The sequence below is a fragment of the Pristis pectinata genome, chromosome 1 (assembly GCF_009764475.1).
Source record: "Pristis pectinata isolate sPriPec2 chromosome 1, sPriPec2.1.pri, whole genome shotgun sequence".
NCBI classification, from domain to species: domain Eukaryota; kingdom Metazoa; phylum Chordata; class Chondrichthyes; order Rhinopristiformes; family Pristidae; genus Pristis; species Pristis pectinata.
The window spans coordinates 37,891,926-37,905,935 of NC_067405.1; the positions used below are offsets into that span (position 1 = coordinate 37,891,926).

The 14,010-nt window shown below is 39.4% G+C and overlaps 1 protein-coding gene across 3 annotated transcripts in view; it reads left to right on the plus strand.

Annotated features, from left to right (window-relative positions):
• The first annotated feature begins 1,791 nt into the window (after positions 1–1,791).
• rbms1a (RNA binding motif, single stranded interacting protein 1a) overlaps positions 1,792–14,010 on the plus strand; it is a 151,089-nt gene continuing 138,870 nt past the window's right edge. For all 3 annotated transcript variants that reach the window (XM_052023536.1, XM_052023544.1, XM_052023563.1), the window contains exon 1: positions 1,792–2,017. In XM_052023536.1, the coding sequence (XP_051879496.1) occupies positions 1,952–2,017 (66 nt within the window). In that variant the 5' untranslated portion in view covers positions 1,792–1,951. The remainder of the gene's footprint in view (positions 2,018–14,010) is intronic.

Sequence of the window (14,010 nt, forward strand, 5' to 3'; positions counted from 1 at the left end):
AGAAATGGAACAAATGAAAGTAAATGAATCTGAGGTACATATCTGCAATAATTGAATGCTAGAATGCACTTGAGGAGTTGAATAGCATTCCTATATTCTTTTTGAAGTAGACAAATGTTATCAGTATTCAGGCCATCATGGCATGCCTGACCATGTTCTGACCACATCCTGATCTGCAACAAATGAATCAATGCAAAGTTTCACTCTCATATTTGCATATGTTTGTGTAAAATACTCACCCGAACAGTTCACTTTGAATGTTCTTGTAGCCTAGTGGATAAAAATGCTGCGCATTCAAATTCTTGTTGCATTGTAAATTTAAACTCCTTTCCAACTAAATTTAATCTTAAACTATATTTTTTATATGGGACGTAAGTGACAGCAGATGCTCTAATCTAGAGCAAAAACAAACTGCTGGAGGAACTCAGCTGGTCAGGCAACATCTGTGAAGGCAAAGGGATGGTCAGCGTTTCAGGTTGTGACCATGCATCAGGACTGAGAGTATAGAAGGGAGACAGCCAGTATAAAAAGGTGAAAAGAAAGGGTGAGGGAGGGGTTGGTAGGCCTTGAGTGTAACCAGATGAGGGGGGGGGGGGTAAGGGGTGAAGTCATTGGCTGATGGCTGATTGTTAGAGGCAGATAAGGAGAGTGAGAAAAGTATGGAAGGTGATCAGTGCAGCAATAATCAATCTGTTTGTGGAACTTAGCAGTTGAACAGCATTTGTGGGAGGAAAGGAATTGTCAACATTTTGGGTCAAGACCCTGCATCAGGATGGGATATGAATTACAACATCTCATATTCTGCCTGGGTAGTCTACAATACAATGGTATGAAATTTAAAAATTAAATTTTCCATGTTTAGGTAACCTACACCCATTGTGATCCTTTCTCTCTCTTTCTGATCCACCCAGATTCTCTCATCCTCCTTTTTCCAACCCTGCCCCCCATCACCCAGCATCATTCCTCTTACCCACTGTCCCTCCCTCATCTGATTCCACTTACTTATCAGATTCCAGCATCTGCTGCTTCTTGTGTCTCCGTCCTCCCCCTCAGCCCTCTCTCCCTCCTTCCCCTCCCCCTCAGCTCCCTTTTCTCTCTTGTTATCCGTCCTTTCCTATCACCCACCAGCTACTGACTCCCAACTTCCCTCCCCCCACAACCTGGCTCGATCTCCCTCCTCAATGGGCTACACCCACCCCCTGCTAGCCCCTGTCTCGCCCCTCCCTTTCACCTCTTTATACTGGCTATCTCCCCTTTACACTCTCAGTCGATGATGCAGGGCTAGACCCGAATCATTGACCATTCCTTTGCTCCCACAGATGCTTGATCTGCCAAGTTCCTCGTGCAGTTTGTTTTTTGCTACGTGTTTTATATCTTTACATTTACTAGTTATACATATACTGTTCAAAAGACCAATCTTTTTAAGAGTGCATCAGACATCTAAATACTATACTGGAACATTAACTTTTCCAATGTTTAAAAACAGTATCCTATATCTGTCATTCATTTATTTTACACAGATACAATTTTAGTGCATAATCATTTTGTTTGTTAGTTTCGTACTGATTAGGTTGTAGTTTAATCTTTAAAATTTCCCTGCTAAGAGGTTTGATACAAGAAAATTGTTCATAATTGTTTTCAGCAAGAAAAATACCAATGACTCTTTTTTTGTATCACTTCTGCAGAAGCAATTTGCTTGATTCCGCCTGAGGCAGAATGCCATTCATTCATCAGTATGATCTCAGTTTGCCTCCTCCCTCTGCCCTGTGGTTTTCAGACTCCTCCCAAAACTCAGGCCTACCGATCTGCCAGTGACTCTCTGTGCACAGCAGAGTTATGTGGTGTTCCCCCACAAATTGGCTGATTTGTAGATTCACTGTTTGAGCCTTGCTTCCTGTGCAACATAATCTCTCTTGTGCGACTTGATTGTGTGACACCAAGGACTGTAAAGATGCTGCTGTCTGTGCCACAGATGGGGTTTGGCCCTCGCTCTCATCGTGTACAGCAAGCTAAAAAGGTAATACAAAGGCTTTTGCTTTAGTTCTGCTGCTTAGTGAATTGGTGAGTGAATGTTTTAACAATCTATCTTTGAAAAATGAAGCAAGTATTTCTTTGAGCTGGGGATTTTTTTTTAAATTAAGGAAATGACTGAGAAGGAAGTTGCAGGAGCTCAAGCACACTCATCAAAGGAAGTCTTGTCATGTTCCCAGCAGCGGAATTCTTAGAACAGTAACCAGGCCAACATCTTTTCACAACTCTGGTTATAAATTTATGTTTATTTACATGCTTTAATGTGTAATATTTTGTGGATCATCTTAGTCATAAGGAAAGGTAGATAATTTAAAAGTAGTTAGAAATGCCGAAATTCTTCCACATTTTGCTTAATACATTTAATTTGCAGTTATGGGTGGATTTTTGCTGTGGATGTGATAATTGCAGAATGTGATAATGTACTCTGAATTCAGAGTGGGTGGATAACTTCTTTTAGATCCTCTTATTTGCATATTTGTAAAATTAGACAAAATTCATAGCATTATAAAGTAGTCCTTGTCTTTAATTTGCTGAGATGGTGGCTAGATTTTCTGAAAGAATTTTGCAGTTCCATTTTAGTTTAATTTCAACAGAACAGCAGTGTTAATGTTTTCAAGCCATCTAGACACTTGGAAGAGTGTGCTAATAACAGGAATGTAGTAAAAAGAGTGCATTTTGTTTCTGAAACATTTAATTGAACGGTTACATTTTACTTGTGTTTGGTCTCTATTGCAATTTGCTTTTTTCAGTTAAATGGCAATTTATTCTTGTTTATCATTTAAACACTATTGGTAGTATCCAGATACAAAATTCCATGTTGCCAAGAATATTATCGAACTTGTGAATAATATTTATCACTGAGTTATTAATCTACAGGAAACCTAAATTGATGGTTATATTGGTCCTGCCTAAACAATTATACCTGTTGCAATGTGTGCCGTAGTTTATCAAAAGGAATACATTAATAAATGGATAACTGCATAAATCTAGTGCTTGCTTACATATGGAGCAATCTGAAATTATCTGCTAGTGTTACAAAAAGAAATAGAGTTGACAAGCTGCAAAATAGGCACATTGCTTCTAGCCATTCTTTTCAGCTCACAGCTGTGTTAGAATATGGGGAATGAGCACAGTTCAGACTGGGGTGACTTGAATATTCTAAACAATCAACAGTACTGTGTATTTATCTCATGCCTTTCATGTAGTGACACATCCCAAAACACTTTACAGAGAGGTCTCATCAGACAGAGTTTGACTGTAAGCCATGAAAACAACCATAAGGACAGATGATCAAAAGCTTGCTCAAAAAGCAAGGCTTTATGGAACATTATAATGTGAAAAGAGTTGAAAAGAAAGGGATTTTCAGGGTCTTCATTCCAGATCATAGGGCATCAAGTTTGTAGATGAAAATAGTTGTAGATTCTAAAGTCAAAGATGGTAAATATGCAGATAACCTGGAGCATTATGGCACTGAAGCAGATTATAGAGAGAAAAAGAAGGGTTTTGAAAACAAGCATGAAAATTTTAACACTGAGCTATTGCTTAACCAACAGCCTGTGTAGCTCTGTAGGCATAGGACTGATGGGTAAAGGGTTAGGATACAGACAATAGAGTTTTATTTAAGGTTCAGTGAGGGAGGGAAGCCAAGAGTGTATTGAAATAGACAAGTCGGGAAGTAACAAAGGTGTGGATGAGGGTTATAGCGGCAGCGGAGCTGAAGAAGGAGCAGAGTTAGATGGCACTAACGAGGTGGAAATGGGTAGTCTTAATTACAGCAGGACTTGCAATCAACAGCTCATCTCTGGATGAAATGTGACACCAATGTTGTGACAGTCTCGTTCAATTTTAGGGAGTTGCCAGGGAGAGGTATATGTATTCATATGTGTGTCAATTTGATTCTGGATTTGGATACTCTTGTCACTTAAAAAAAATATGAAAGAAGTATCATCTGCAATTAATTTTTGTTTTGCCAAATTCCAGTAACTGGGAAGATTACATTTTTAAGTAGTTGGCTTACTTTCTGTCTTCCTAATAGTTGTTTTGAGCAGATTACTGGAGATTATTTACTGGTGTCTTTCATTTCTCATCCCTTGCGATTTCTTTTTTTAAAAAAAGGAAGAATTTTATATTAATCCTTTTTTCCCCAAATGTCAGAAGTCCTTAAATTATTATCTCCAAAATTGAAATAAAAGATTTTTGTGGAGCATTAGTTTTCTTTGGGCCCCACATCTGGCACTTCCAGTTTGGTATTGGTTTATTATTGTCACTTGTACCGAGGTACAGTGAAAAACTTGTCTTGCATACCAATCGTACAGATCAATTCATTATACAGTGCAGTTACATTGAGTTAGTACAGAGTGCATTGATGTAGTGCAGGTAAAAACAATAACAGTACAGAGTAAAGTGCAGTGCAATGAGGTGCACGGTCACAACAAGGTAGATCGTGAAGTCATAGTCCATCTCATTGTATAAGGGAACCGTTCAATAGTCTTATCACAGTGGGGTAGAAGCTGTCCTTAAGTCTGGTGGTATGTGCCCTCAGGCTCCTGTATCTTCTACCCGATGGAAGAGGAGAGAAGAGAGAATGTCCTGGGTGGGTGGGGTCTTTGATTATGCTGGCTGCTACTCCAAAACAACGAGAGGTAAAGACAGAGTCCAAGGAGGGGAGGCTGGTGTCCATGATGCGCTGGGCTGTGTCCACAACTCTCTGCAGTTTCTTGCGGTCCTGGGAAGAGCAGTTGCCATACCAAGCAATGATACATCAGATAGGATGCTTTCTATGGTGCATCGGTGAAAGTTGGTGAGAGTCAAAGGGGACAAACCAACTTTCTTTAGCCTCCTGAGGAAGTAGAGGCGCTGGTGAGCTTTCTTGACCATGGCATCTACGTGATTTGACTGGGACAGGCTGTTGGTAATGTTCACTCCCAGGAATGAAGCTCTCAACCCTCTCAACCTTAGCGCCATTGATGTAGACAGGAGCATGTGCACCGCTCCCCTTCCTGAAGTCAATGACCAGCTCTTTTGTTTTGTTGACATTGAGGGAAAGGTTGTTGTCATGACACCATTCCACTAAGCTCTCTATCTCCTTCCTGTACTCCGCCTCATTGCTGTTTGAGATACAGCCTTCAACAGTGGTATCATCTGCAAACTTGTAGATGGAGTTACAGCAGAATCTGGCCACACAGTCACGAGTGTATAGGGAGTAGAGTAGAGGGCTGAGGACGCAGCCTTGTGGGGCACCAGTGTGCTAAGAGAAAGCTAATAAAGCTTGAATTTGACTGTCACTTGGATGCTCTAAGTATCAGTCCCATTTAGCACTCTATCTGAAAGCCTCTTCCATCGTTACCATCAAGATTACATGTTAGTGCCAGTCTCAGGCTTGAAAAAATTAACTAGGCTGACACTTCACTATAATGCTGAGGAATGCTGTCTATCAGAAGTATTATCCTTTGGATGAGTATTAAAACAAGGTGGTCTCAAATTGATATAATGGTTTCCATGAAAATCAAAACATTGCAAATGCTGGAAATCCAAAATAAAAACAAAATGCAAAAACTCTCAGTAGATCAGGCAGTGTCAATGGAAAGGGAAACAGAATTGATGTTTTTATACATAAGATTCCATTGCTGTTTTCAGAAAAGAGGAAGTCTATTTTTTCTGACGTTTTCACCAGAATTTATCCCTCAAACAACAGATGTAATATTGTATTTTATTGGTATTTATGATTCTCTGCTGTATAAGTATTAATTTTCTTTTTGTTATATTACAATAATGACCAGCTCAAAGCAATTCATTGGCTTTGATGCAATTTGGGATGCGCTGAGATTGTGAAATGTTCCATATATATATTTCCATGTTGTTGATTGAGAGTGTCTTCCAAAACTTTTTTGTCGCAAAATGGCACTGTACCTTTTGATCAATGCAATTATTTGTATAATGTACTGTGTCTTGAAAATACTGTGGAAAAACAAAAAAGAAATAGACAATGTTGTCCTTGCACAGATCTTTTCATAATCCAGGAGGTCACAATATACTTCTCAGCTCATGAAGATTTTTAAAATCCATTCACTATTATAATGTTCTATAAAATGCCACAATAATATTTGTGCATATTAGATAACTTTCATACTATAAAATTGTAACAGCACAGAAGGAAGAAGCGATTTGACCAATGAGCCCATGTTGCTTCCTTTGGATGATCCCATATTCTCAAGTCTAAACATAGCAGAAATCCCTGATCCATGCTAGTAAATCTCTTTTACATCCTCTCTATGTAGCTCACGTCCTTTCTAAGGAGTTCTGATTAAAATTGGGCACAATACTCTAGTTGTGATCTAATCAGTGTTTTATCAAGAGACACAAAAGACTGCAGATGCTGGAATCTGGAGAAAAAACAAATAGTTAGAGGAACTCAGCAGGACACACAGCATCTATGGAAGCAGAGAGATAGTTGACGTTTGGGTCAAGGCCCTGCACTGAGAATCATGTTTGATACATGTCTAACACAACCACTATGCTTTGGCACTCTAGGCCTCTGTTTGTGAGGATCAAGATACCATAAGCTTTACCTACCAGTGTTTCAATGTGCCCTGTCAAAGATTTATGCACAAATATTCCATGGGCCTTCAGCTGCTAAACATCCTATCAAACTGTGCCTTTTAGAGTTTCATTGTCTGGAAATTGGACCCACTGTGTCCATTTATTTGCTTAAACCACAAATGTTTTGGATGGTGCTAATTTTCTGCTGAACTTCCACCCATTGGGACTTTGGACTGGGCACTTATGACCACCCTAATCTAGGTGTCATTTCCTTGATGTTGTTCATGCACAAGATGATGTCATCAATATGTAGGAGGTTGATTTAATCTTGAATTGTTTTAAATTGTGTAAAAGCATGTAATCTATGACATGTGTTTCATTCACAGTCCAATAGTTGAAATTAGTTTATTATTGTTACATGTACCAAGGTACAGTGAAAAACTTGTCTTGCATACTGTTCATACAGATCAATTCATTACACAGTGCATTGAGGTAGTACAAGGTAAAACCATAACAGAATGCAGAATGAAGTGTAACAGCTACAGAGAGAGTGCAGTACAGGTAGACAATAAGGTGCACGGGTCATAATGAAGTAGATTATGATGTCAAGAGTCCACCTCATCATACTAGGGAACCTTTCAATAGTCTTATAACAGCAGGATAGAAGCTGTCCTTGAGCTTGGTGGTACATGCAATGAGGAGCCAATCATTTATCAATTGCTAATCATAAATTAAAATGTCTATACTGGGACATTAATCTTAAACAGTCCCAACATGTGGTGTAACAATGATCAGCAGATAAGTGCTTTCTTTATTTCTGATTCCAGTAGGTTTTAACTGCATAGATCAGGGCTTCTGACCTCTGCAGGCTTTATAATCCAGAGACCAAGTGTAGATTGGGATCACGTGGGACATGGGAAAAAATGTATGGGCATGATCATTGCAGGGTGGATGATGGGAGGTGTGGGTTGGGACCCGATATAATGAAGGCTCCCTGTACTTTCCCTTCTCTCCATGGCAGCTTTTCACATTCCGTACAAGCCGCTGCCATTTGATATTGCACATGCCACATTTTAAAGCACCAAAATAGGAAAAAGCACCCTGATAATTCTTAAGGGACTCAATGACATGCAATGGCCACATGATGCACTATTGATGATTAAAATCCAATTTCTTATTCTTTCTGCCAAAATGTAACACTTCAAACTTCTCTGTTAAATTCCATCTGCCACTTACCTGTACATTCTGCTAGCCTTTGTACTCTTGTGGTCCATAACTATGCTTACTGTTTACCACACCTTGAGTTTAATGCCATCTGCAACTTTGAAATTTTAGCCTGTAATCCTATATCACAGTAATTAATATACACTTTAAAAAAAAGTAGTGTCTCAAGAACTAACCCCTATGGAATGCCACAGTCTGAAAAACCATGAAACTCTGCTTTATCTTGATGCCAAACTTTTATCCATGCTGCCACTAACCCTTATGTGGAACTTTGTCAAATGCCTTCTCAAAATCCACATTGATGATATCTACTATATTTCTTCTGTCAAATTTCTGTTACTTTATCAAGAAATTGAACCAAGTTAATTAAACATGATTGAGCTAACAAGTCAGTGCTGGTTCTCCTTTTTATTAATTTAAACTTTTTCAAATGCCTATTACTTATTCCCTGATAATTGTTCTAAGAGCTTTGCCACAACCTAAGTTTAGATCCTCAGAAAATTAAACTTTTCTTGCCTGTGTGCTGCAAGACCTGGACATAGACCAGTGCCTAGACAAAATTTAGACATGGACGTCTGATAGGTGGCAAGTAATTTGTCTCACATAAATGTTAGGCAATGGCACGTCAAACAAAATAGAGTTTAACTATGTATTTTTAAACAGTTAGTGCCATTACTATTACTGAATCTGAGACCCCCCCCACAATCAATATCCTTGGGGATGAGGAAGAGATGGTCACCATTGACCAACCACATAAGTACTTTGGCTACAAGCACCAATAGGTTAGGTCACCTATTGTGAGTGACTCGCCTCCTGATAACCCAAAGTCTTTCCACCACCAAGGCACGATCAGGAGTATGCTGGAATATTTCACTTGCCTGGATAAACACAGCCATAACAATACTTAAGAGTCTTAACACCATCAAGGTCAAAGCTGCCTGCTTAATTGGCACCCCATCCAAACATTCACTTCCTCCACTACCTGAACACCAGGAGACATATCATCTAAAAAGTACTTGCTTAACTTACTCCAACAGTATCTCCTAAAGTCTTGAATTCCAATACCAAGATGTATAGGGGCAGCAGGCAAATCTTAGGTTCCCCTCCAAGTCATGAATCATACCAACTTGGAAGTGATTTGCTATTCCTTGATCTTTGCTGGGCTTCCATTCTGGAACACCCTATACAGCAATATTGCTGGAGGCTATAACAGCTTCTGCTTAATTACTTTTCATAATTATTTGAAAACCAGCAAGAGTAATTTTTTCTTATTTAGCAGTGTCTGGTCCAAATTTCCTGATGACTAGGATTACATTAAGAATGTTTGCATTAAGAGGGTTGATCATCACAACCTTCCCAAGGGCAACTAAGGATACACAATAAGTGCCAATGATACCCACATCCCATAAATGAATAAATAGAAGTGAATAAATAAGAAATTTCAAAAACTGAATAGCCTGTAGTTGCCAGTCATATCCTTAAAGCCCCTTCTGAACCAGGTTATCATGTTTGTCATTTTCCAGTCATCTGAACCAAAGGAAAACTCAAAGGTTACGACAAGGCCTTCAATAGCCAACCCTACTTCCCTTACCAACCCATCCTGCATGTCATCCAGTGCAGGTGACTTAGTTACTTTAAACATAGCCAATCCTTTTCCCACTTCCTATTCATCAGTATTCACCTTTTTGGTTCTTAATTGGCTCATTTAGAACAGAATAGCGCAGCACATTCCGGGCCCTTCAAACCACGATGTTGTACCAACCTATATTAACCAACTCCACGATCAATCTAACCCTTCCCTCCTATACGGCCCATAACCCTCCATTTTTCTTACATCCATGTGCCTATCTAAGAGTTTTTATATATGTTCCCATTGTATCAGCCTCTACCTCCACCCCTGGCAGTGCGTTCCAGGCACCCACTAATCTGTGTAATTAAAAAAAAACCTTTGACGTATTTCCTAAACTTTCCTCCACTCATCTTGAACGGATGTCCTCTGGTATTGGCCATTGCCACCTTGGAAAAAGGTACTGGCTGTCCACTCCATCTATGTCTCTCGTAATCTTATACATCTATCAAGTCGCCTCTCATTCTCAGTCACTCCAAAGAGAAAAGCCCTAGCTTGCTCAACCTTTCCTCATAAGACATGTTCTCTAATCCAGGCAGCATCCTGGTAAATATCCTCTGCACCCTCTCTAAAGCTCCCACATCCTTCCTATAATGAGGCGACCAGAACTGAACACAATACTCCAAGTGTGGTCTAACCAGAGTTTTGTAGAGCTGCAACATTACCTCGTGGCTCTTGATCTCATTTTCCCAACTAATGAAGGCCAGCACACCTTACACCTTCTTAACCCTATCAACTTGCATAGCAACTTTGAGGAATCTATGGACTGGGACCCCAAGGTCCCTCTGTTCCTCCACACTGCTTAGAATCCTGCCATTAACCTTGTACTCTGCCTTCAAGTTCGATCTTCCAAAGTGTATCACTTCACACTTTTCCGGACTGAACGCCATCAGCCACTTCTCTGCCCAACTCTGCATCCTGTCTATATCCCGTTATAACTTACTACAACCTTCTGCAGTATCCACAACACCTCCAACCTTTGTGTCATCTGCAAACTTACTAACTGCCCCTGCCTCCATTACCTCATCCAAGTCTTTATAAAAGTCACAAAGAGCAGGGGTCCCAGAACAGATCCCTGCAGCATATCACTAGTCACCAACCTCTAGGCAGAATACGCTTCATCTACTACCACCCTCTGCCTTCTGTGGGCAAGCCGGTTCCAAATCCATGCAGCCAAGTTACCATGGACCCCATGCCTCATGACTTTCTGGATGAGCCTACCCTGGGGAACTTACCAAATGTGTTACTAAAATCCACATACACCACATCCACCACTCTTATCAAGTTGTTTTGTCACCTCCTTGAAAAACTCAATTAGGCTCGTAAGGCATGACCTGCCCCTCACAAAGCAATGCTAACTATCTCTAATAAGACTATGCTTCTCCAAATGCTTGTAAATCCTGTCCCTAAGAATCCTCTCCAGTAGTTTTCCCACCACTGACGCAAGACTCACTGGTCTATAATTCCCAGGATTATCCCTATTACCTTTCTTGAACAACATTTGCCATCCTTCAATCCTTTGGTACCACTCCTGTAGCCAGGGAGAAAGCAAAGATCATTGTCAATGCCCCTGCAGTCTCTTCCCTTGCTTCCCATAGTAACCTGGGGTATATCCTAAGGACTTATCTATCCTAAGGTTTTTCAGAAGCTCCAACACTATCACTTTCTTAATCTCGATGTGCTCCAGCACATTAGCCTGTTCTATGCTGACCTCACATTCGTCAAAGTCCCTGTCCCTGGTGAATACTGAAGCAAAGTATTCATTAAGGACCTCCCCCACCTCCAGGCACATCTTTCCCCCTTTATCCTTGAGCAGTCCTACCCTCACTCTAGTCACCTTCCTGTTTTTCACATACGTGTAGAACACCTTGGGGTTTTCCTTAATCCTACTCGCCAAGGTCTTCTCATGTCCCCTTCTAGCTCACTTAAGTCCCTTCTTAAGCTCTTTTCTGGCTACCTTATAATTCTCAAGAGCCCTGTCTAATTTTTGCTTCCTAAACCTAAGTATGCTTCCTTCTTCCTCTTCACTAAATGTTCCACCTCTCTTGTCAACCTACCATCCTTTCCCTGTCTCAGTGGGACAGACCTATTTCAGAACCCCATGCAAGTGATCCCTAACAACCTCCACATTTCTGCTGTGTGTTTCCCTGGGAACATCTGTTTCCAATTTATGCTCCCAAGTTTCTGCCTAATACCATCATAATGAGCCCTCCCCCAATTAAAAACTTTCCCATATCATCTGATGCTATCCTTATCCATGGCTATAGTAAAGGTCAGGGAGTTGTGGTCACTATTTCAGAAATGCTTGCCCACTGAGAGGTGTGTCACCTGACCGGGTTCATTGCCTAGTACTAGATCCATTATGGCCTCTCCTGTAGTAAGCCTGTCCACGTACTCTGTCAGGAATCTTTCCTGGACACACCTAACAAATTCTGCCTCATCTAAACCTTTTGCACTAAGGTGGTGCCAATCAATATTAGGGAAGTTGAAGTCACTTATGACAACAACCCTGTTATTTTTGTACCTTATTTCAACATTGAACCTTTCAACCTGCTTACTATTTACATGTCTACAGAAAACTTTTGCATTGTTATTTTTTATTTTAAATGTCGTGAGATTCTAATATTCCCTCTTTGCCTGTCTTACTTTAGTTATCACCTCTCCTCTCAGCTTATTATATTCAACCTGGCTCTCAACTGAATGATTCAGTTGACATGCATTATCCACCCTTTCGTTTCATCATATGCTCCATCTACTTTGTCATTAAGGGAGCTCTGTTTTTGGTTCCTGCATCTTAGCTCCTTATGGGAGCTGTACTTGAACCACCTCTTGAAAGGTCACCCATTTTTCTGTTACAGCTTTACCTGCTAATCTTTGGTTTCACTTCACCCTAGCCAGATTCCCTCTCATCCCATTAAAATTAGCCCTCTCCAATTAAGAGCTTGTACTCTCGATTGCTCTTTGCCATCCTCCATTAATTGTCTAAATCTTATGATAAGATGATCACTATTTCCCAAGTGGTCTCTCTCTGACCCTTGGTCTGTGTGATCTGCCTCAAGTGTGATTTATTTTCACAAATCTCAATTAAACCTAATGTTTAGAAGTCCGACAGAAATAGATAATATGCATGTGTCAGTTTAATACAAAATTAAAGCAACATTTTTGATCACCCTTTTTTATCCACAACATGGCTTAGTAGCAAATGAAGGAGCCACTTTTTATTTTCTGTATTTTAATAACAAAGGTTCCAGATAGGAATATCCTCGTTTGCTAAGCCAACAGAGATCAACTTCACAACTATTACTTAGTTTGCCTTGATAGTTGTTGAAGAGGATTTAACAGATTTGTTGTCCCATGGTATTGTTGCATTTTCATTGGTTTTGCATTCCAATAGGAAGGGATGCTGCTTTCTTTTAAAGATGCTTATCTTTTTTTAAAGACCTTATTTAGGTTTGTGATTCTCTTTCTCTTGTCCAGCTCTGCAGTGGGAGTGTTGAGAGCATTTAATGAAGTATATCTATCCATAAATGCACCAAAATATTCTTTTGGTATTTATCTTTCATCAAATACCAACCCAGGATTCCAATATGCTTGCAACATTTTGATCAGATGTATCAAAACTCATACATATCCAATTTCAATATATTTTGTCTATCAGTGTATTTTACCATTCTTTTGATATTTTATGAAAATAATGTATCATAGTTTTCTAGTTTACACCCAACTCTATGTGAGGTCACAAAACTAGGATGTCTATTTAAACCACTGAAAAAGTACCTTTGGAAAAACTTTATTTTGTTACTGGCTTGAAGATGAAAGATAAATTGCTGGGAAGTTGTATCATTGGAAGGGTCCAGTAAGGTTTCTCTCTATCAATAATTTAATGAAAATCTAATTGTTTATAGAATAAAAGAGAGATTCCTTATTTCAATTGCCTCCAAATTACTGGACCATTTCCTTGTCAATAATTAAACTTGCTGCAGACATTTAGAGCTGGAAATTAACATTGTGAGTATCCTGGCAATATCATCATTTATGGTCCTGACATGAAATTCATTGTTAGAGGCCTATATAAAGATCCATGATGTTATGTGAATAGTCCATGGAGGCTTTGTATTTCCCAGTTCAAATTATATATGTAAGTGGTGAACAATAGTGATATCAGCATCAATCCTTGTGGAACCCCACTTCCCATTTTTTGCACTCTTTTACTACTGACATTCAATAAAGCAATATGATGATTCTAGGTACAATTTCTGGATGGCAATGAACTCCTGTTCTGCTTATTCCTTTTAATATTTCTCTTACTTTTTCTGTTTTTCCTGTAATTGCTAATCTGCTCTATTTTGTTTTCTCTATCCTCTTCTGTCTCCATATTTAATTTGATCTTGTTTCCATTTTTTTGCTGTTTTCAAAAGGTATCATTTTCTTTCAAGGATTGAGGAAGTGAGCTATTGGGCACAACATTCAGTACGCCTCAGATGCAATATTGGCATCACTGTTCAATTTTCAAATAAAATGTTTGTGGCATCAATATATTCATGGTAAAAGTCCAATCAGCAAAACTGACACTGAGCTAAGGAAGGAAT